This window comes from Egretta garzetta, unplaced genomic scaffold (genome assembly GCF_000687185.1).
Source record: "Egretta garzetta isolate BGI_Z169 unplaced genomic scaffold, ASM68718v1 scaffold492, whole genome shotgun sequence".
Taxonomy (NCBI): domain Eukaryota; kingdom Metazoa; phylum Chordata; class Aves; order Pelecaniformes; family Ardeidae; genus Egretta; species Egretta garzetta.
In genome coordinates, this window is record NW_009258784.1 from 518,116 (window position 1) to 539,760 (window position 21,645).

The 21,645-nt window shown below is 36.9% G+C and overlaps 1 protein-coding gene across 1 annotated transcript in view; it reads left to right on the forward strand.

The window, feature by feature from the left end:
* CNTN5 (contactin 5) overlaps positions 1-21,645 on the forward strand; it is a 339,272-nt gene that overhangs the window by 274,644 nt on the left and 42,983 nt on the right. Inside the window, exon 15 of the mRNA XM_035889184.1 lies at positions 12,722-12,842. Within this exon, the coding sequence (XP_035745077.1) occupies positions 12,722-12,842 (121 nt within the window). The remainder of the gene's footprint in view (positions 1-12,721; positions 12,843-21,645) is intronic.

Here is a 21,645-nt window from a genome sequence, read left to right on the forward strand (position 1 = left end):
AATTTCATTTCTACCAGAGAAGCCCTCAACTTGATAGAAGTAAGGCTCATTCAAAGTGAGAAGCTGGTGGATGACGTACTGGGACTATTTCCAGACAAATATTCATGCAAAACTCACTGAAATTATTGATTCACAGAATCACAGAACCACAGAATGGCAAGGGTTGGAAGGGACCTCAGGAGATCATGTAGTCCAACCCTCTTGATTCCTTTTATTGGCCTGACGTGACTGAAATATTGCCAAAACCTAGTAGATTTAACCAGCTATTTTAGTGTGACTTTATGACTTCCTTCTCACTGTGTTGCTAAAGAGTCACCACTACTTTACTAAGGGAAAATAGTATTAATCACTCATAATGGAGTAAATGCTCAGTGTCTAAATGGCTAAGGGTTAAACAAGGGGGGATTTTAAGTAAAAATCTGGTATCTTTCTTCTCAGAGGTACACAAGCAATTTTTTCTTCCTAAAACATAATGTTTTACAAACAGCAAACTTCAGCTGATCAGAAAATAAAATCAGGCTGAAAAGAAGGCATTGCATATTTCGCAAAATATTACAAAATTAGAACCTATCTTGTCACTGTTAAACCCACGTTAAAATATTAAATACTATGCAACTCTAAAGAAATACCAAAATGAAGCATCAGACCCTAATATTTTTAGACTGGATTAGCTTAATTTGCCTTTACAAGATTGCTCACACAAGAGATGGTGAGGCCATGCTTCATTTACTTGCATTCCTAACTCATTTAAATGTCAAGATATTTCTTTTCTGGTTTGCACTCTAAAAAGAGAATGGAAGGGTAGGCTTGGATCAGCTGGAAGAGGGTTGAAAATACATATTAACATGTTACAGGCAGGATGGGGAGGAACACTCCTTTTCAGAACAGAGATACCAAAACTTGACCCTGTTAGGACAATCCTCACCGAAATTTTCTGAATGCTGTTGGAAACATAATACGACATATCCTTCTCCCTCTTTGAAAGTAATAGTTAAAATGTATGTAGATCTCCATTCACCAAAAGGCTTATCTTGATTTTTGCATTGTCCCAAAATGAAGATGAATCAGTCAAGAGATGCAAAATTCAGGAGTAGCAATTGTGGTAATACAGCATTTTTTCTGTGTTTTGACACAAAAACTCTATAATTCCCACAACTACTTATTTGCGGAATGTTGCCAATTATATATCATTATCATTTCTGTTAACCACATAAGCACGTGACTTTAATCACGAGGATGAAAAGATACTTCTTTACCTACTTAAAACCTAAAGCATGACCAGGTACTAGGAGAAAGCAAGATAAAACTCTTCTGGTTTTCCTGTCATGTAATCTCCTGTAATTTATCCAGCTTCAATGGAGTGATACACAGTGTGATGAAAACACAGGTACAAGAATGCAGAAAAAAGGAAGTTGAAGAAAACTTGAAGTCTGATAGAATTCAATGATAGAATGTTTTGGGTTGGAAGGGACCCCTAGAGGTCACCCAGTCCAACCCCCCCGCAGGAGCAGGGACACCGCTAACCAGATCAGGTTGCTCACAGCCCCGTCCAACCTGGTCTTGAATGCTTCCAGGGATGAGGCCTCCACTACCTCTCTGGGCAACTTGTTCCAGTGTTTCACCACCCTCCTTGTAAAGAATTTCTTCCTTATATCCAGTCTAAACCTACCCTGGTTTAGTTTAAAACCATTACCCCTTGTCCTGTCACAGCTGGCCCTACTAAAAAGATTTTCCCCGTCTTTCCTATAGGTTCCCTTTAAGTACCCTATATCCCTTATTTTGCATTTCTGAATGAAATATTTTTTTTTAAATTGCATGAGTTGATCCTGAACAACATGCTTTTTAATGCAGTACATTTAAGAAAAATAATATCCTTCGTGTGCATGAAGTTCTAGAATTATATATCCATTTTGTTCTGCATAGACTGATACTTCGTCAGATAAAAAAAATGTTCAGGTTTGTTTAGTTTTTGTTTATTTGTTTTAAAGCCTGACAAACTGAACATTATTTGAATAGGTTTTATTAATAACAAAACCATTGTCAACCTCCCACCACTGGTTGCATTGCTCATACTTTCACTGCGGCAGACCCAGGTGTTAAGTATGATGAACATTCTGATGCTTAATGCAGTGTTATAAAAGCTATCACCAGAGTAACATTTATTTGGGCTGTAGATAAATTTCCACTTGCTAAAATTGCATGCTCCCTAGCAATTACAATTAAAAGGAAAAGGAAAAGGTTCTCATAATAATACACATTTCTCTGCTTGTTTTTAAATTATATCTCTAGCTTTTGTACTAAAAAAATAAGTGCTATCATTTTTCATACTGAGAACTAATTTTTGGACAAATTGAAGCTGGTTTTGGTGTTATTTCCTGAGCTATTTAGTACCTATAGCAATTTAGGTACTTCAGGGACTTGCCTGGCAAAAGGATGAGTGTAGTAAGGATGTCAAGTTGAACAAAGCTGAGCATGAAGGGAATATTAAGGAAAAGAGACGAAACCCCACTGGAGTGGCAACTTCAGACTGCAGTCTAGGAAAGGAAAACATCCCAAATGTTGTGTCTACATAACTACACAGTACATTTGGGAGCAGAACTATAATGCAAAGGGTTGCAGATACACAGAATCCTTTGGCATTAGAAATGTCTTACTTCATCTACCAAAAGACTCGATAACGTTTTAGGGTCTGTGAGGTATAATCTGTGTAATTAATAGGAACAATTTTGCATGGAAGTCTGAACTGCCAAGATTTTGTTCTAGCAACACCAGTGAGCACTTGAGCACAGAAAATACAGACCTGCTTGCTTTGATTAAGATAACTTTGATTTTCCGTCCTTTATGCCAAATCCAGAAGTCCTGTTCAAAATTCTATTCAGAATTTTCTTTTCTAAGATCTCCACTGACCTTAATTTTGTCCTGGAGGTATCCCTTTTCTAGCTAAAGACATCTGATTTTTTGAGTAGATTTTCATCGAGCTATCGTCATTCCAGCTCTGTGTTTGAAAGCTAATCCTGTTTTTATGACAGCCAAGCAAAATGATTTATTGTGGTTATCCACAGACTGGTAAGCAGCAGCATTGCTCTTAGTGTCCCTCACCTTGACCTGCATGAGTACCTTTCAGACTCAGGAAAGTGATTTAGTCTCAATATCTTCTTGGTCTTTGATCTTAACTGAAACTGCCACCATGGGAAGCAATAAGTACAACTTGTCGTGTTATATTTTACAGTGGTCATTTGTTCACATGGAAGTGAATTGAAATCTACTGTTTCACTTAGAAAAGGCCAGTAGATACAGACCAGACAATACATTAACTACTGTCTAGCACTAGAGAGTTCAATCTGATAAACTAGAACCCAGGAGAGAGCATAACTTTGCACCTTTCCTTAGATTTTCAAGTCTCTCCTTAGTTTGTTGGAGTACTTTAATCATATTTTAGAAGTTAAGATTAGAATTTCTTAAGAATTTTCTAAATAGGCAGCACTAAATTCTATATTACATGGAATGAATTAAAACAGCAGGCTGTTAATAATAATGTCTTTCCTCTTTATTGGACATAAAATCAAACAAGGCCAATTAAATAGGGGGGTTATTTCACACCCTCCCTCCTCCCCACACTGAGGAAAACAACCATAGTTGTCAAAAGTCTTCTGTTCTCTGCACAGAGAATTTCTGTTCGGGCTAATGCTGCTGTATAAACCTCATTGCTATCAATTTGTTTCACTGTTTGTCACAGTCCTTTCAAAAGATGAAAGAGGCTGAACCCAGCCATTACTGTCAACTCAGATCTCCAGATATTTCAGCCCTATGCTCATTACCAGGTTTTGCCCTTTTGTCATGTTACAGCAGTTAAATATGTGAGTGATCAGAAGCAGTCTCAAAATAAAAATATTATCTTGTCTATTGGTAACACAAATTTTTTGTATACGAGTGAGGGTACAAAATGGAATAAGGATTTATGGTCAAAAAACTTTGAAACATGTTTTACTACTGGTAACTACAAACCAAAATCTGAACACAATTAAGACCACGGTCTGATAAGGCACTTTACCATCTGTTGCTTCCAGGATATAGATAAACCATAAACGGTTCCAGTGAACTGACTGAATTTATAGACATACCTGCATTCTGTTTTAGAACGGGATGCTTCGAACATTTCCTAGAATCAAACAACTATGTAAACTGGTGTGCCCAAGTGCTCATGCCTTTGGCTATGAATAGGAGGTAAGGGAGAGAGATGATAAGTAACATCTCCTCTATTTAATTTTACTTTGGAGGAGGGAGGTAACTGAGCATTTTGGAAAATGTGAGTCTCTTAACATTCCTGAATACCAATTACTATAAAAAAATGATTGTAATAAAAAAGTCCTGAAATACAGTCTGATAATTTTTTACACTGGTTTATTCTATTAAGGTATTTTGTGCCTTCCCTTCTTTACAAGAAACATTCTGAAGAGAAAAATCTTGAGGTAAATAAAAGATATTTCATGACAGTCCATTCTTTCCCCTGCTTGCTTGCAGCTGATGGATCATTTAACTGCTTGGCATGGTGTTAATCTGGGTTACAACAGCACAGCCAGTTGTTTGAACACCTGATCAGTATCAGCCTTCCTAATGCTAAGGCCTTCTGTTTGTAGCTCTGCTCTCTGTTTTTCACTTGTAGCTCTGCAACCTTTCTCCTGAGCTGTTGTGGCAGTGTTTTCCAGAGTCTTCCTGGCAGTATTTCTCTCTTGCAGTTCTTACACTGCTGATCTCTTGGTTTTGTCCTCATGGCCTTGCACATGCAAACCCCAACCAGTTTGTTATGGTGGGGTCTCATGGGAAGAAGCTCCCACTGGCCTGAAACTCACCCTTCCCTCCTGCCCCCTTTCTTTGTCTCTCGTTTTGTAAACCAAACCACAGTGTGCAGCGAAGTACATAATGGCCATATAAATACTTAATAAATATTATCCAACAATATACGTGCTCAGAAGCTTAACAATCATTCACTGTACAACAACTGCTCCTAATTAACATATTCCAATCAGCATTAACATATAGGAAGTTTGAGTAGGTCCCAAAGAAAAGTTTACAACACTAGGGGAAGAAAAAGGCAAAATTAATGCTCATCATCATCTTCCTCATTACCACCTATTGCACTAGAGAGAGTCTCAAGAGGACAATACTCTCTCTGGCTGGCCACCAGAAAGAGTTTTCCATTTTCCTTTTCTCTCTCTCTCCTCATTGCCCTTTTTATTTCTCACTTAGGTAACTTGCTTTGCTAGAGTTGATAAATGCCATCATCATCTACCCTGCTAATAAATCTCAGTTCACGTAAGGCTGTCACAGCATTCTTCATGCAGCACACTAATACAAACCCAATCACGTGTCTGCTCTTCATGCTTCCTGTTTTGATGTCTTCTCAAAATGACACACTTGTCCCAGATGGGTTTTGCTTTCATTTCTGTTACCTTCATCCATTACTATCACCACTCTTCCACTCATTTCATATGTGTAGCTCCACGCTTTCTTTTTCTCTCTTTCTGCATCTTTAAACAGGAGCACAGGCACACCGTATTATTCAGTATTTTGTTCTTTTTTCTCCTGATAAAAACAACTCCGATAGACAGAGAACATTAATTTAGCAACATGAATGTTGTGGGCCTCTCTGTCCTGCAGCTTGCCATTTCATGTCATTTTTTTTTCATTCCTTCCCATTTTAAGCACTTCTTTAATGTTTTCTTTAACCCCTAGATTTCACAGAACTACCCCAATACATGACATACTACCTGACATCTGATACTCATTTAACTTCATCTCTTCCTCTGCCTTCTCTCAATAAAATGAATCAAGCTAATTTGCAGCCATTCGAGCTGCACTTTAAAGTCCTCTCTATCCACTCCAACACCCAATGCTCTCTGGCATCCGCTCCCAACCACCAGTGCTCACCCAAAACAACTGTTTTCATTATTCTTGCTTTCTCTATGCAAACTGCTCAAAACTTCTGCCACTGGAAGGGTCCACACCAGACCTGGATAATTCTTATGGATCCACAAACTAAAAACCTTGAAAATAATCTTTTTTACTTTTTATATATGGGGAAAATGCAATTTGTATATTATCAGGTATCCCTCAGTCAACCCACATCAGCCTGGATACTACTATACTACCATTATTATACTACCACATAACATTAATCACAATAAAACCAATAACAATAATTTCTTGTTCTTTGTTCAAATGTGCTTATATGATTAAAAGACAGAACTCAGAATATAATTTTCTGTTATCACTGTATCAACAGAGAAATCTGCTGCTTTTTAACAGATTCAATATTTACAATATGTAAACATCATAAGCAGTAAACGGGCAAGTGGTTGATGTGTTCAAACCTGAGAATTTGCATGAAAAGGCACTTAAATTTTCCTAAATGTGTTATGAACAGAAGCTGGCTTGAAGCCAAAAATCCATCATAATGCACGTATAAATTGTCAGCATAATTTAAAAGAACTTTATTGTATTGCTATTTTCATTTACTGTTGATGGTACAAAGATAACATTGCCATGAGGTTATTCTGTAAGATCATTAGTTTGTTTCAGATAAATTCACCAAAAATAAACCCCATTGTTAATCAAATATGTCAAACAATCAAGATCCAACTGTGAAATAATTTTTCAATTTAATCTGACTGAATTTCATTAATAAAGGCTATTTTGCTAAATCAAATGATGTACGAGTCAGGAATTCACCTAACTTGTGTGTTATCTGCAGAAACACCCATCTATTTTAAACAATCATTTAAGCTGAATAAGACAGCACTAACAACCCACATCACCCTTGTTTAGGAGCAAATCTGAGCCCCATTTAATTACAGACCGTTGTTTTACTGTTCTTAGTGTATACAGAATAGGACTGCGCAAAATGTTGAGGTACTTTTCAAGCATTTTGTACCTCCCAAGCATTCTGTTTTGGATAGACACCACTTTGTAGGAAAGCATCTTCACCTCTCACTGTCAAGAGATTTAGATGACAGCCAGCAAGCCTTGGTAAGACCCTGTAGCCATAGCAAAGAAATGACTCAAACACCCCTTAGGCTTTCATCATAGCAGTTTTCCTGTAATGGCAGTCAGTGTTTGCCCACTCTTTTTTTCCCCATTGATTTAAGCTTTTGTTGAATCTTGATCATTGATTATAGTCTCACTACCCTTTTTAGTCATATTCTGCCCAAGCAGAGAGACAATTTTCACTGCATGTTGTCCAGGTTGAGTTCCCAGCCTGCATCCTTGGTACCATAATAGGCAGCCTCTCTAGACCCCAGGCCTTTGCAGTGCAGAAGCTCAGAGCTGTCCATCGCCACATCATCTCTATTGACTACCCAATGTTTTGAACTTCCTTGCCTTTTTTTGTCTCTCTTTCCAAGATAAATCAGAGCTATGTTCACAGAACTGCAGTTGGAGTGTGGAAGGGAAGTATGATAATCAGTGTGGAAAATGAGCAGCATTAGAAACAGATTAAATGAAAGCCAGGATTGATATACTGACAAGAGAATGATTTAAGGTTTCTGGGTTTCATAAAAATTTTCCACACATGATTCTGTAGCTTGAACATATGTGATAAACTGTAATGATCAAACCAGTGTTTAATTCTTCCATGGAAGAGGTAGGTGGAAGTAAACAGGAGACTTACCAGATGTTAAAAAAATGCGCTATGGTACAACTGTGAGCTCCGCTTCAAATGCAGGCAGATTATAGATTGTTCTTGTGCAAAGCCTTCAAAAGAAAAGGCTGGATACTGGATGAACCACCTCAGTTTAGAGATAAAAACTCAGCAAATGAATGGACAGATTAACAGGGAGGTTTCCTAGCAACTGGCTCGAGATAATGAACTCGCTCTCACAGGAAGAAAGAGCGTAATTCTCTTCACTTGAAGAACCATATGTAAAAGTTACTTTACTGAAAAGCAACTCACAGCCTCTTAGGATTTATGAAATAGAAAGGAAAAAATCCACATACAGCTTCCATTCACTGGGGATGTGGGATGGCTGAAGAAGTATTAATTCACCAACAGTAAATTCTCTGCAAGTTGGGGTTTTTTTTTCCCTCTGCAAATCCCCAGCATTAGGGCAATAGGTGCAAAAGACAAATCCAACAAGGTGATTCTCACTGAGCAAAGTGTGCATATTACATGGTCCTTGGAGCCTTTTTGAGTTTGGGGAAATATCTCCACATAAAAAGCAAATCCTGTGTATAGGTGGCACTGATTCTAGCAATGCCTTACAGGTAAAACTAATTAGATACATTGCAAACACAACTGTGACCTGCAGATAATATGCCATGCTGGAGCAGAAAGAGTAATAGATTGACATAGCACTCAGCACCGGAACTGCCCAGAACCTAATGAATGAGATACTCAGGAGCATAATATGAATTATACAATAATTTGTTGTCCTAGAGAGAACCATTAGTCATAACAGATAACATTGATAGCTGTATTATTATTTATTCACTGCTTAATGAAGACCAGGAGTGTGTTCAGTGTTTACAGTAGGTCCATAGCTGAGCTGGCCCAGAAGGTTACATTTAACTTTCCTTAAAATCATTAGAAGTTGGCTGTTACACCTATCTGGTTTGGTTTGGTTTGGTTTAGGTTTTTTTAAGCCTTAGCTTCTGTGAAGTGCAAGACCTATTCCACAGAGTAGAAGTTTATCCTGAACAAATATAAATGCTTTTGATAGTTGGCTAAATGGGTAATATATGATATTCAGAAAACCAAGCTATATACATTTTTCTAATAAAATGTTACTTTGAAATCAAGCACTTATTGCAAAATATGCCCTGTCACAGAAGAGCATAAAATTAGTGAAATAAAAAGCAGCTTTTAAAAACATAAGTTAATAAAGTTGAAATTTAGATGTAGACAAAGAAATTTAAGCGCCATTAATTTCAGCTTTGAATAGTATTGGGACCACATCGTTGCTGGTACACCAGGCTGTTCTAACTCTTACTGGTCCAGAGGAGAGATCTTTCTACACTGTTCGCATCCATGTCACCCAGTTTTTATCTTCCCTGAAGGGGAGGGTATGTCTCTGCTTTTACTGAAGCATTGTGTCTTTTTCCACTAAGAGAAGACTAAAAGCAGAAGATGAAGTTTCTGACCTTAGATACTTTTCTTAATGGAGTTAAACTGGATTGTAATTGCTCAAATTTAAGCAGCAGCTGCCATGACACAGTGCAGAGATTTTCTTAAGATTTGGAAGGCCAGCACACCAGTTTAACCACCCCGCCAGGTCCTGTTGCAGCCTTGAACCTCTCATTACAGGATAAATGGATCAGCAAAATAATCTGTCTTCCAAAACTTGGAAAAGTCTGTAAAATTCATAAAGACAACTTTATAAATACCACTTAACAGTAAATAACATGGTATTTTTCAGAAGTCCCGGTCAAACATAGCTCCTTCTTATCTAAATGGAAGCTAAACTGTTTCATTATTTCCCATGATCAAGAATCCAATGTCTGGGCATATATCCATCTGTATTAAACACAGTGAGTTTAATTTATTTCCACTCACACATCCTGAGCAATGCTGGCTGCACATCCTGTTAGGCTGTAATAAATGTAAGTGTTTCATGGGGATCTATTGTACTGCACTGCTCTCCACTTAGAGCAATGATTCTTTCAATTGCTGCTTGTCTGCCCAGTTACACAGGTGTACAGATGAAATACATATATTTTTTCCTGATAAGAATATTAGGATTCACACAGTCATGAACCCTCTGGAAGTTAGAGTGACAGCCAGATTTTTAACAGCTCCTGAGCAATGAAACATAGACAGTTGCTATCCATTATGCTTTTCCCCCCACTTAACAACAAAATGCACATTAAATGTAAATTTCCCTCAAGAGAGGACAAATGTGGACTGATTCTTTTAATAGATAAGGCTTTGTACCAGAATCACTAATCGTCTTGAGCAAGCCATGTTTCAATGGCTAGTAAACACTGCTGTGCTAGACAACTTAAAAAATTTGTATCTTGAAGTTGACTCCTGGTAGGAACATGTGCTCTTCTTTTTCATTTAGAGCTGCAGAGTACTCGGACGTTCTTTTCCATTGCTGTGATTTCTGCTATGCCAGAGCAAGAATATAGGAATTGCATTATGGCCTGACTGGTCTGTGTATATTCCCACCAGCAACATCATTAATGAGGCCACTTCAGAACACAAAGCACTACCACTGTATGCACACTCTTAGATCTACAGGGTTCTTAAGCTATAGATAGTGTCCAAATTCACTTTGATCTCAGTGGCAACCTTGATGTCCCACCTCTCTTTTCCATCTTTGCATGTGAGTATCCTTCAGTAAAGACTTTGCCTTGGTGCTACATGGAATATTATGACAAGTTCAGTTCCAAAAATGCAAATGAAGGGAAGGTTGGCTGAAGAAGGTGTGCCAAGATGTGACGAAAACAGATTCTTCTGCCTAGAAAGAAAAAATTAAATTATAGAAGATTGGATCTTGGAACCAATCCTATTTCATCTTGTCTTTAATGACCTTGGCATAAGAGATAAAAGTATGCAAATGATAGTTATATGGTACAAAATTGGACATATTACCAATACAGCAGATGATGAAAATAACACATGGGAACACACAAGGAATGTAATACTTAGAAGCACAAGGTCATGCACATATGGACAACTGGTTATAAAGTGGGAGCTCATAACTTGCAAATGGTTGAGAAGGATAATAAAGGTCTGAGTGCAACCTGAACACAGGATAAGTATGTGCCAAAAAAACAAGCAAATATGAATCTAGGTGAAGCCTAGTGACATATTTCCAGCACAGCTGGAGAAGTATCAATGCATAGACCCCTAGTAAGACTTTATGTTGAATGCAGGGTCCAATTTACTCATTCAGGATCAAAATTACTCAAACTAGAACCACTGCACAGGAGTATTATGACACAGGGAACATGTCATTCAAGGAAAGGCTGTCAACCTTTGCTTGGTTAGCAAAGTAAATAAATCTGAGAAGGGAAATGCCTAAACTCAATAAATGTTTATTAAAGTGAAGCACCGAAGAGGTGCATATAAACACTTGCATGTAATATGTAGCATACAGTAATATACATCATATTACATTAGCTATAGAGTATTCAATTATTAAAATGTATTCTATAATATGCAATTTAAAATAGATGGTAAATATAATTTAATATAAAAAAATCTATGTTATATACCATATTATATTTACTACATTACAATATATCATATTATATTATTGTATAACATTTAGTATACATTATATAATAGACTTTATATATTTTATATATATAGTATTATATACATTATAGATAATATAATAGCGAATAGTGGAATAATATAACAATGGTTTTTATAATATAACAATATACATTGTATATTATTGTGTAATTATTAAAATTACTCATTATATATTATAGACTGTGTAAGTGTAATATTTGTATATTATTTATTAAATTGTTATATTAAAAATATTAATTATATGAAATCTATAATATAATGTTATACAAACTCTACATTAATGTTGAAAAAACTTAACATGTTACGTTCACATATCATACAACGTAGCAATGATAAGGTAATTTTGAGATATTTGCAGGACATTTTGTCTATCCTTTCGTAATACATTGAAATTATTTCCATTTGACAGTTAAGAGAAAAAAAAATGCTTTGAAAGGAACAAAAATACTTAAGGTAATTTGCTAAAATTGTTGGTGCTTACATTAAATCAGAAGTTGCAAGAATTTTTAGGACACAGAACTGAGAAAGTAAACTACAATTGCTACACTATGTGGTCAGGGTGACTTTTGTTTGCACTTACCTGTTCTTTCCCTGAGTAGTGACTGAATTAAATCAACAATATCTATGGACTTGGGCTCACTAAATCTGATGGAGGAACAATTATTGACTCCAGTAAGTTTGGTTGTAACAATGATTTTGTAAATTCAAAATCTAATATTAGTTCTTGAATTTATGAAACAATACAGAGATTCTTAGCAAAAGCCATTTATCTTCCAAAAGTCTGTTCTACTTTCCAATTTTCTCTTTTCTGCTCCTGATTTTGGGGCATTGTAATTACTGTTGGCTAGAATACTAAACCCTAAAAATTTGAACTGGTTCTCTGTGTACCTTCATTCAGGGATTGCATGCCTTAGATTTAAATATATACAGATCTCAAAATGGAAAAATGAGAATCTGTTCATATTTCCTCAATCATATTTAGTATTAATTTCCTTTATGTTAATAAAAATCAATCAACATTATCTTTTAAGTTATCTTAATTTCATTACACTAGCGAGACATACACCAAATGTCACTGCATTGTAGGGAAGAGGAAGAAAGAGTCCTTCATTTCCAAGAGGACTTTTTTAATAGCAAAGATTGCATCCAAAATATTTCTGTTCATTTCCTTAATTAATTTCTTTGTGCTATTTTGGAATCATTTTCTTTGAGCATGCAAATATGCAGTGTGTGCTTTAAGCAAAGTCAAAGTTATTAAAAACCTAAAATCCTCTTCTTTAATCCCTATTAATAATTGTACAAATGCAGTGTTCTGATAATCCTCAAAAGAGGGTATTAGGGCACATAAACGTTGTAAGATGAAAGCTGCAATCATGAGTTTCTCACACTGTAAGAAACACCCTCATGAACTACCTTGAACACAGATTTACTGAATTTTAAACTGGCACTTCATCCTTGTTTCAGCAAGCATCCTCTGCAGATTTAATGATCAGGAACATCCTCCTGATGCATGCCGGGAGATACGGCTGCAGGGTTCAGACCGCAGCGGACACCGTGTCAGATGAGACGGAGCTGCTTGTCAGGGGTGAGTATGCTCGTGGTGTCACCTGAAAACACAATCACCAGAAACTGTAGTACCAGGGAATTTAAATATGTGGGCTTCAGGGGCATCTGTGCTATGCATTATTCTTCAGATTTTATACTATTTAAAACATTTGTGATTAACCTACTGTCTTTGAAAGCAGTTTCACCATAAACTGACCTGCAGAAACAGCAATGAGAAACAAAAGACAGTTGGTTAATGGACGTACAGTCTTAAGAGAGGTACTAGTACAAAAGGTGTACCAGATTAGCTAAAATGTAGATAATTAGCACTCACAGGGCTGTCTAAGGTAGGTGTGATGGGTTCTGTGCTTTTTTACCTGATGTTTTACATTTGATCTCATGGCAAAGACATTCTCTCAGGTGTAATGGTTCATTCTCTTCCTACGAGGAGGGACCATGCAGCATTTTGTGAAGTTGTAGGTAAGAACAGTGAACCAAAAGCCCCCTACTATGACAGGGATTTGGTTTTCTCTCACGGAATTATGACCACCAAATTATTATTCATCTTTAGGCCCAGTCCTGTAACCTGTTGAGTTGTTTTACCTGCCATTCGATGTTCCTGATTATGCACAGGAACGCAGAATCATTGTCCTGCAGGATCCCAGAACCGATCTAGGACACCAAGTAGCTTACAGTGAAGCAGGGTGTTAGCACCATACGTGCATTCCCTTAAGCAGAGTATTTCTGCATTCTGCACTACTTCTGTGCATGTGCACACACACATGCGTTCAGCACCTGATGGGAGTTGAGGATTTACTGGCCTTACAACCAGTGCACTTACCGGCATTACAACTTGTGCAATTACTGCATTACAACTAGTGGGTGCTGCTATGTCAAAATAGGTGGATCACTGCAATGTAGCACAGCTGCGTAACCTCACTGTGGATTATACAATTTTTGAAAGAATAAATCAGGGTAGATATTTTATTGGTATTTGAAAAACTCCAGATTTAAAAAAAAAATCAAAGCTATTTAGATATTATAATCTTTAAAAAATACTTAATCTACATGCTACCACTTCTTTAGATTTGATATGTTCATATCCATCACTTTTAGGACAATTATATGCTTTAAATGATAATGAATGGTTTTGGCTGACTGCAGGGCTCTTCACATTTTGATGAAAGTAGCTGTTAAACATTTCCATAAAGTCATTTTGAGGACCATCAGATTCCTATGAGCTATGGGACTATTGGCATGGTGGTATTCAGTTGCCTCAACACAGACATATAATGCCATTTTAGCTGCCTTATGAAACGTGAGTCATCCTTCTGGGTTAAACAAGACCTTATGTGTTACCTTTACCTCTCTCAGGCAGGAGCTGGAGGCTATATGGATAGGTAAGGCAGTCTCAGCTTTAATGCCATTGAACTTACTACACGACAAAAATAGCTTACTACCATCTAGGGCACTGCAAACTGGCTGCAAATTATTTTTTTAAGAATACCAGTTATGTAAATGAGTTTATTGAATTTGATAATAAATGTTTCTCTGAGGAAGAGGTTTGAGATGAAAAAACAAAAGGGCATTGTAAGCAGTATCAGAATGTATATATGTGGGTGTCTAATTGCCATGCCACCTTGCTGATGAAATAAAAACTATGACTGCTTTATAATGGAATTTAAATTCAAATATACTTTGCTTACAGTGTTCTCTTTTTCTTGTTTCTAAGATTGGATAATTATAGGATTCAGTAAGAAATGTTTGCATCACTTTCACAAAATGCTTTATACTGTGTAACTGCTGTTGTCCTGATGTAAAATTCATTTTTCTTGAAATTATAGGATATGGTTGGTTTGCTGAAGTAGTTAATTTCCTTAAGGTATCTGTAAAAGTTATGCAAATGAGGGCAATAAGATCCTACAGTGTCAGGATTGCTTCCACCAAAAAATGTAGGATGGTTTTGTTTTGTATTGCATAAAATGTTTAAAGCAGAAAGTTGCTAATGATTACTCTTTTATAGACTTCAGCATTTCAAAAATCCAAACTATTTAGGAGAATCTAATCTATCTCTCCTTATACCATTACAGGCATTGAATTTCCTTTTCAGTATCTCTAATTATTTTTTCTCCACCTATCTCGGTTTATAGTGTGCACTCAGTGGTCTGCAATTTGACACTGTCTGATGTTCCCAAATTGCAGCACCTTTCAAACTTCTTTAGGTTTAGCTTTTGGAGGTACCGAACGTTGCTTAGGAGAAGAGACCAACAGCAACAGATGTTTCAATAAATATTTCAGTAAACTCTGAAGAATTCTACCTGAGAGAGGAAGTCAACATCTGTGAAGAAAACCCATTGCCACTATGCAATAAAGTCTGAAATCCAAAGCTATATTATTCTTTATTTCCAGTATACTTTCTAGGTTAAAAGAATTTAATTTTATTTATATTACAAAACATCCTTGTGTTTTAAATGTTACAGCCCATGGCCAAACTGAGATAGCAGAAGCTTTGTTATGAACTCTTAGAAGTACCGGTATGAGCGAAGTTCCAGCACATCCTTGCTCTGACCTTACTCTCCCTTCTTTTGCCTCTGCAGAAAATGTCAGTCTTGAATGTTGATAATACCATACCAGCATACAGCAGCATTTCAGCTGTTAGTTATATTGTAAGATTCACCTGGTATCTTTAATATATCATTGTAATTTTTACTCAAAAAATCATTCTGTTTCCACCATTTCTAAAGGAAATAAATTAGACTTACTGAATAAATTAAATTTACATCATCTAATTTTCCCTCCTTTAGATATTCATGAATATCAGAATTATTGCTATTAGCAAACTGCCTGCTTTTTTACTGAATTAAATATTCAACTGGTGCATTATTTTTAAGTAAAATGACAGTTGTCTGGAACTTTATTACAAGGGACTTGGAAAACAACTGTACCTTGCTGCAGCCCCTTCAGAAGAAGGAAAGAGAAATGAACTCTTTGCTGACTCCTATTGCTCGTAACTAACATGCTGATCTTCAACAGACAGACATTCACCACTGCATTTTTAGGCTATGGCAACATCTAAGTGTCATTTGTTGTGGAGAAGGCGTGGAGTATCCTGAAACCATATTTATCTTCTTTTGAAATCGTACTTGCTGGTTGCTCTATTGGAAGACCCTTTGAATATAGCCCAGGGAACTAACTGTCTTTATTTTGCCCTTCTTCTTCTTTGCCCTGCATTATATAGTAGAAGTTAAATTTCAAAAATATCACCAATGAAAGACAACCTGAAGAACAGAGAATTAATAGTGACAAGTAAACTTCAATTATTTTGAGTCTAATTACTTACAAGGAGGTAATTAATGGTGCAAGAAGATTTCTGGTTTGACTACATACATACATATGTGTGTGTGTGTGTGTGTGTGAACAACAAAAGAAATTAAGACAGCAACAAGTTTTTATTCTGCAACTTTCTACAATGGTTTATAGAATTTTTTTAAAAACATTTTCAAACCATTTTCAAATTCACTACCTCACAGTTCTTGATTTTAGGTAAGTTGCAGTGAAATACATGTCTAATGTTATTTCCATAATGGTTTTTATCTAGTGAATCTCTTCCAGGAACACTTCAAAAATATATATGAAAAGATACTGTATACCATGTTTGGACAAAATCAAGATTCAAATTCCGTCAGCACCAACTACTCAAAACAAAACTTTTCTAAGTTCTTTGAAAATGTGATTAAATTATGTATATTAAAGTAAGAAATAACTTTTTGTTGGTCCCTAGTAATTTCTCTGCTCCCAAAATGCTGATTTTCCAGCCCAAGCTATTAATTTTTCCCTTTCTGTTTCATTTTTCTAATGCTACCAATAATGCGGATTTCATTAGGAAGAGATGTTCTGCTGGCAGCTGGACCTGTCAGGCAGTACATTAGCTTTCCAGCTTAACTGTCTTGCATTTTAGTCCTGGAGTGGCTTATGAATGAGAAGTATTTCAGTAGCCTCATGCAACTCAACACTGACCTTCAGAGGACTGCTGTCCTGATGTACCTGCCATTGTCTGTTTATATTCAGGTAGGCTACTCTCTAACTTGCAGAAGGGTTTCCTTTCCAAAATATGGTTCTACAAAATTCTCAGCAATTCACCATCACAAGTTGTTCTTATATTAGGTACCTGAAGAAATAAGTCATGATCTTTTATTCATGCACCTGAGATCCATCATCCCATCTAGATAACACACCTTGACTCTGTGGAAGTCCCCAGAGAAGTCCTTTACTCTCTGAGTATGGGGAGGATGGGAAGAGAGGATTCAGCTCAAAACCTAGGACTGATTTAAGGCAGAAAAGGTGAGGCCAGCCACTTACAACTTAGCTCAGTAACTGCAGTGCTCACCCACGAGGTAGGATGTTTCTTTTTGGCTGCCCTCAGACACAGCCTCAAAATCACACTTGCCACTCCTCAAGAGCATGCCATATTTGGAGTAGATTAGGTGGGATCAAGATGCGTTCAACCCCGTATCTGAGGCAGAGTAACGAGGAACACAGAAGTCAGGAGAAAAACAAATGAGCCCCTGACTGTGTAGGGCACAATTTAGGGCACTTCCAACAACCCAAATATTTGCTTCTTTCATTGAGTTGACTGCTGCCCAAACAAACGAACATAGTCCTCAGGGGAATCACTGTCAACAGCTTAAGACAACCCACTGAAGTGTGTGTTGTGAAAGGGAAAAGCTAAATAACAGGCATGCACCCTCTGCACTGGATTTCCCCTGCAGCAGGGCAATGAGGCAGGTAGTGATAAAGCCTTAAATACCACCGCAAGTTTTTCTGGAAGATAGTTATCAGAGCCCATAGCAGCAGCAGAAGGCATATAGGGCAGGCTGATACAGCTCAAGGACATCCAGAAGAGAAGACAGCTTTTCACATAGTGTAGTAGCTATTCTGGCACCAGGCCCACACAGATGTGCTACTTCAGAGAAATCTCTGATGGTCAAAAACTAATTTTAGAGAAGTGAATGAATACAACAAAAATCACAGCTATGGACTTACATTCCTGACACCCAAGTCATTGCCTGATTTCACTTCATTTATGCCTTGTGTTGTTTGCTCACCCAAGGAAAATATGTGCAGAATAGCTGTTTGCCTTGCAAACATGGGTGTTTACAGGAAAATATAGATATTTGCTACACAGTCAACAAAAGTTTGCCCCAGCACATGAAGTCATAAGCCATTTAAGAAGTGATTTATGATTTCTATGAATGTCAGTCCTGTTCTTGACATCAGTCCAAGAACAGTTTTCCCATGTCACGTGCTTTGTCTGGCTACTAGCCTTTATTTATCCACCCAAGAATATTAAGTAGCAGAGAAGCAGAGTAGCAGAATGTTTCAGCTTGGCTGGTTTTCTATCTATCATTGGCACATCAGTAGTCCAGCAGTCTCTACCCTGATTTTTCACAAAGAAGTGATTACCAAAGCAGAAGGCTCTAATACAGGATAAATATGCATGTCATGTTCTGACGCTAATGATATGATCACAAACATGGTTACCAAACACCCAAGTACCAGCTGGGGGACTTGCATCTCACAGATGTGTCAGGTGATCTTGTAGCCAACAATGTGTCAGGTTTCCTCAAGACAATGCCTGCTTGGTAAGTTAATTTGGTTTTTAAAGCCTGTCTTCCAAAAAGGGCTTATTATATTTGTATTTCCCCATTCTGCTGTAGAAATTTGAAGCAATCTGTGCATTCATATTTTCATTACAAAGGATATCTTCATGATCCCTTGCTTCCACCATGTTTCACTATAGAGACATTTAAAATACCAAATACTTGTCATAAAAATGTTGACACCATGAAGGGGCTAAGCTTTATTACCTTACATTGGTCCAATCATCTACATTAAAAAAGGTCAACAGTGTTTTTCATTTTGTGCATATTTAGTTCATCAGTACAAAATCTGTTACTCATAGACAGGGAGGTTTTGAAGAACACCAGCAGAACTCATAGCTAAGGGCTACTTCTTGTATTCACTTTGGCAAAAAGTATCCCTTTGCTCTAAAACACACAGTCTCTAACGAACTCATTTGAAGCATTGCTTTGCTATAGGATGTGATAAGGAAAAGCTTGAGTAAAAAATCTCCTACCAAACCCAGTTATTGTATGTCCCTTGCTCTTCTGCAAGTTTGAAAGGTTGGCTTAGAAAAGCATCTGTACAGCTCAGCAAATAAAAATAGTGGGAGATGGGGACATCACATGGGAGTCTAATATGCTTTCACAAAGATCAGTGCGAGGCTCCCTGTAGTCTGTCGAGAGATGCCTTTTGCTTGCACTGAGGTGAGTGTACTCCTGGTGCAGCAGCAGTTTCCAAGAACACCAGGGAGTTTCTTGCAGATTAGAGGATCACTGCAAAATTTACCATGATATTATTATCTGATGTGGATGGGAACAGTGCTTCAAACATTTAGAACCGAGTGAGTGATTTCTCCTGTATAAAACTCCATATTGTTAGTGATGATAGTGACACCAGAAACACCAATGATGTACGTTATTTTTCACCGTTATCTTTCTTACATCATATTTCTTTTTAGGATCATCATGACTGAGTTAGGAATACAAGGTTGCAATGTTAAAGGATTTTTTTTATATCTGTGAAAGATTCAGTGCCTAATCAATGGTACTAATTCACCAGTATTTTAATATTTAGTTAATAAATGAAAGCTTTTTATCATAAAAAATTACTGAGTTCAGTGACTTTAAGTTGTCAAATAAATTCCATCACTTAAGTCCTATTTGTAAATTACTCTTGCAAGGCTGGTTTACAATACATTATACCCTGGAGAGTATGTAGGATTGATTGAAAACTACTCAGACAGGTGCTGGATGCTGCATTACATGCTGCCTTACAACAGTCTGTGGAGCAACCAGCTCATCTCCAAATTGCCAAACTTTCTTTCAGATTGCCCCACTTACTTGTTCTAGATACAGTGCAGCCTTATCTCTGGTTTTGCAAAGGAGGAAAGGGTACTAGTCCCAAAATGACTTATTCCGTGTTTGACTTTCTGCAGTGTAAGCGGTGTAAACTGTAACCTATAGCAAAGGTTGACACTACAAGCTAACTAAGTCTGGAAGAGCATAGCAAAGAAAAAGATCATTAGTTCTTTGCAAAGGAACTACAGTAATTCAGTAACCAGGCAAGTTTGCTCAATTTTTTAATTTGAGGTGCTAACTAACAAAAAGTGCCATCTTCTGTAACAAAAAGAGGTCAAATAAATAAAATGCAGAGAAATTATTTCTGCCTGTTTCCTTGTATTCATCAATGATCATATGAAAGATTGTTTCAGCACAACTAGTAATTTTAATATTTTATATATTTATATAAAATATTTTATATGTTGCATATATATTCTAAAATATGTTTTAGGAGAAACTCAAAGATAAGTAGTTTATTGGTCTCAACTGTGTTACAAATAGACTTGTACTCTCTAAGCATTAAGACAGTCAATTTCATTTCCAGTAGCGTCATCTCATTGATCTATATTTAAGGATTTCAGTTGATTTAGATGCCAGATATTTTCTGTGTATTTTACTAATAGTTTGTTCACTGTTGCTTACTTTTATTATCCTTTTCACTCTTACTTCTCAAAATGTGGGTTTTTATTGTTATGGATGTCAATAGACATTGTGCTTTTCTAGAGGAAGAAAAAAATAATGTCCAGTCTTCTTAATTCACTGCTGTACACCCTTGGAAACTTATTAGCAAATACAAAACTAATTAAATTCTTTTGAACTGTACAAATATTAGTACAACATTCATGGCAGGAAGATTCCTTAAAGATAAGATGAAAATCAGCTTTCTTTTGCATTGTATAACATATTGTAAGACTGCGCTGAAAGCTAACCAAATGCACTGTGCATGCCTACTGTAAGTAAAATGAGCTTTAAGATCAAACAGCTACCTGGAAGCTGTAAGATCTTGAAATGGAGCAGAGAGCAATCCTGTAGTGCGAATGGATGAAAGCCTTTGTGACTACAAACTGTGGTATAAGAGTACACATTTTATGGTCTAAAAATAAAAAAGAGGTTAAAGCTATTCATCTTGTAGACTGGCAAAACTACCAATCTAAGCAAGAAATCCACTCTTATATTTTTTGAGAAGTAATGTTTCCTCTGAACTCCACTGACCTGGAGCAAATATAACGCAGGAACTGCTGGTTGGGTTGACCACACTTCTCCTTTCAGTTGTGATATTGCCAATAAAACTTAAAGACAAGCACTTGGGTTTAAAGGCCATCAGACACAACATTATTAAATGGAACATAAACAAGGTCAGCAGATTCTTGCTGGTCCTTGAAATTAAATTTGAGCTGTAGCAAAGGCCAGGAAGATGCCCTAAGCACAGACCCCATTAATTGGACTCACAGAATATGTCCATAATAGTAAACTGCTCCCTGAGGCCAATGAGTGCAGTGGAGTTCCCATCCACACAGCTACATTCCTGGTCCCCCTTGCCTTTCACAACAGGATGTGCATGACAAACTGCCTGTTGGGATCTGCTCCAGTCCATGGTAATCCACTAATTGTGCCAAGGCATCGGCTGGGAAAATCATAATTGCACAGGGCTGAAATTACAATAGTGACCGGCCGACAACATAATAGCACATAGGATCAGTGCTGGAGTTCAGATAGTGCTTTGGCCCTTCTAAGTATATCAGTGTAGCTGAAACATTTACAGTATTAGAAGATAGTATGTTACTATAGACAGAGCAACAGCCCTTTAATTCACAGATTCCAGACAGAAACACTTCCAGCAATGTGATCTTGTAACAGGACCTTTGTTATAATACCTCCAGT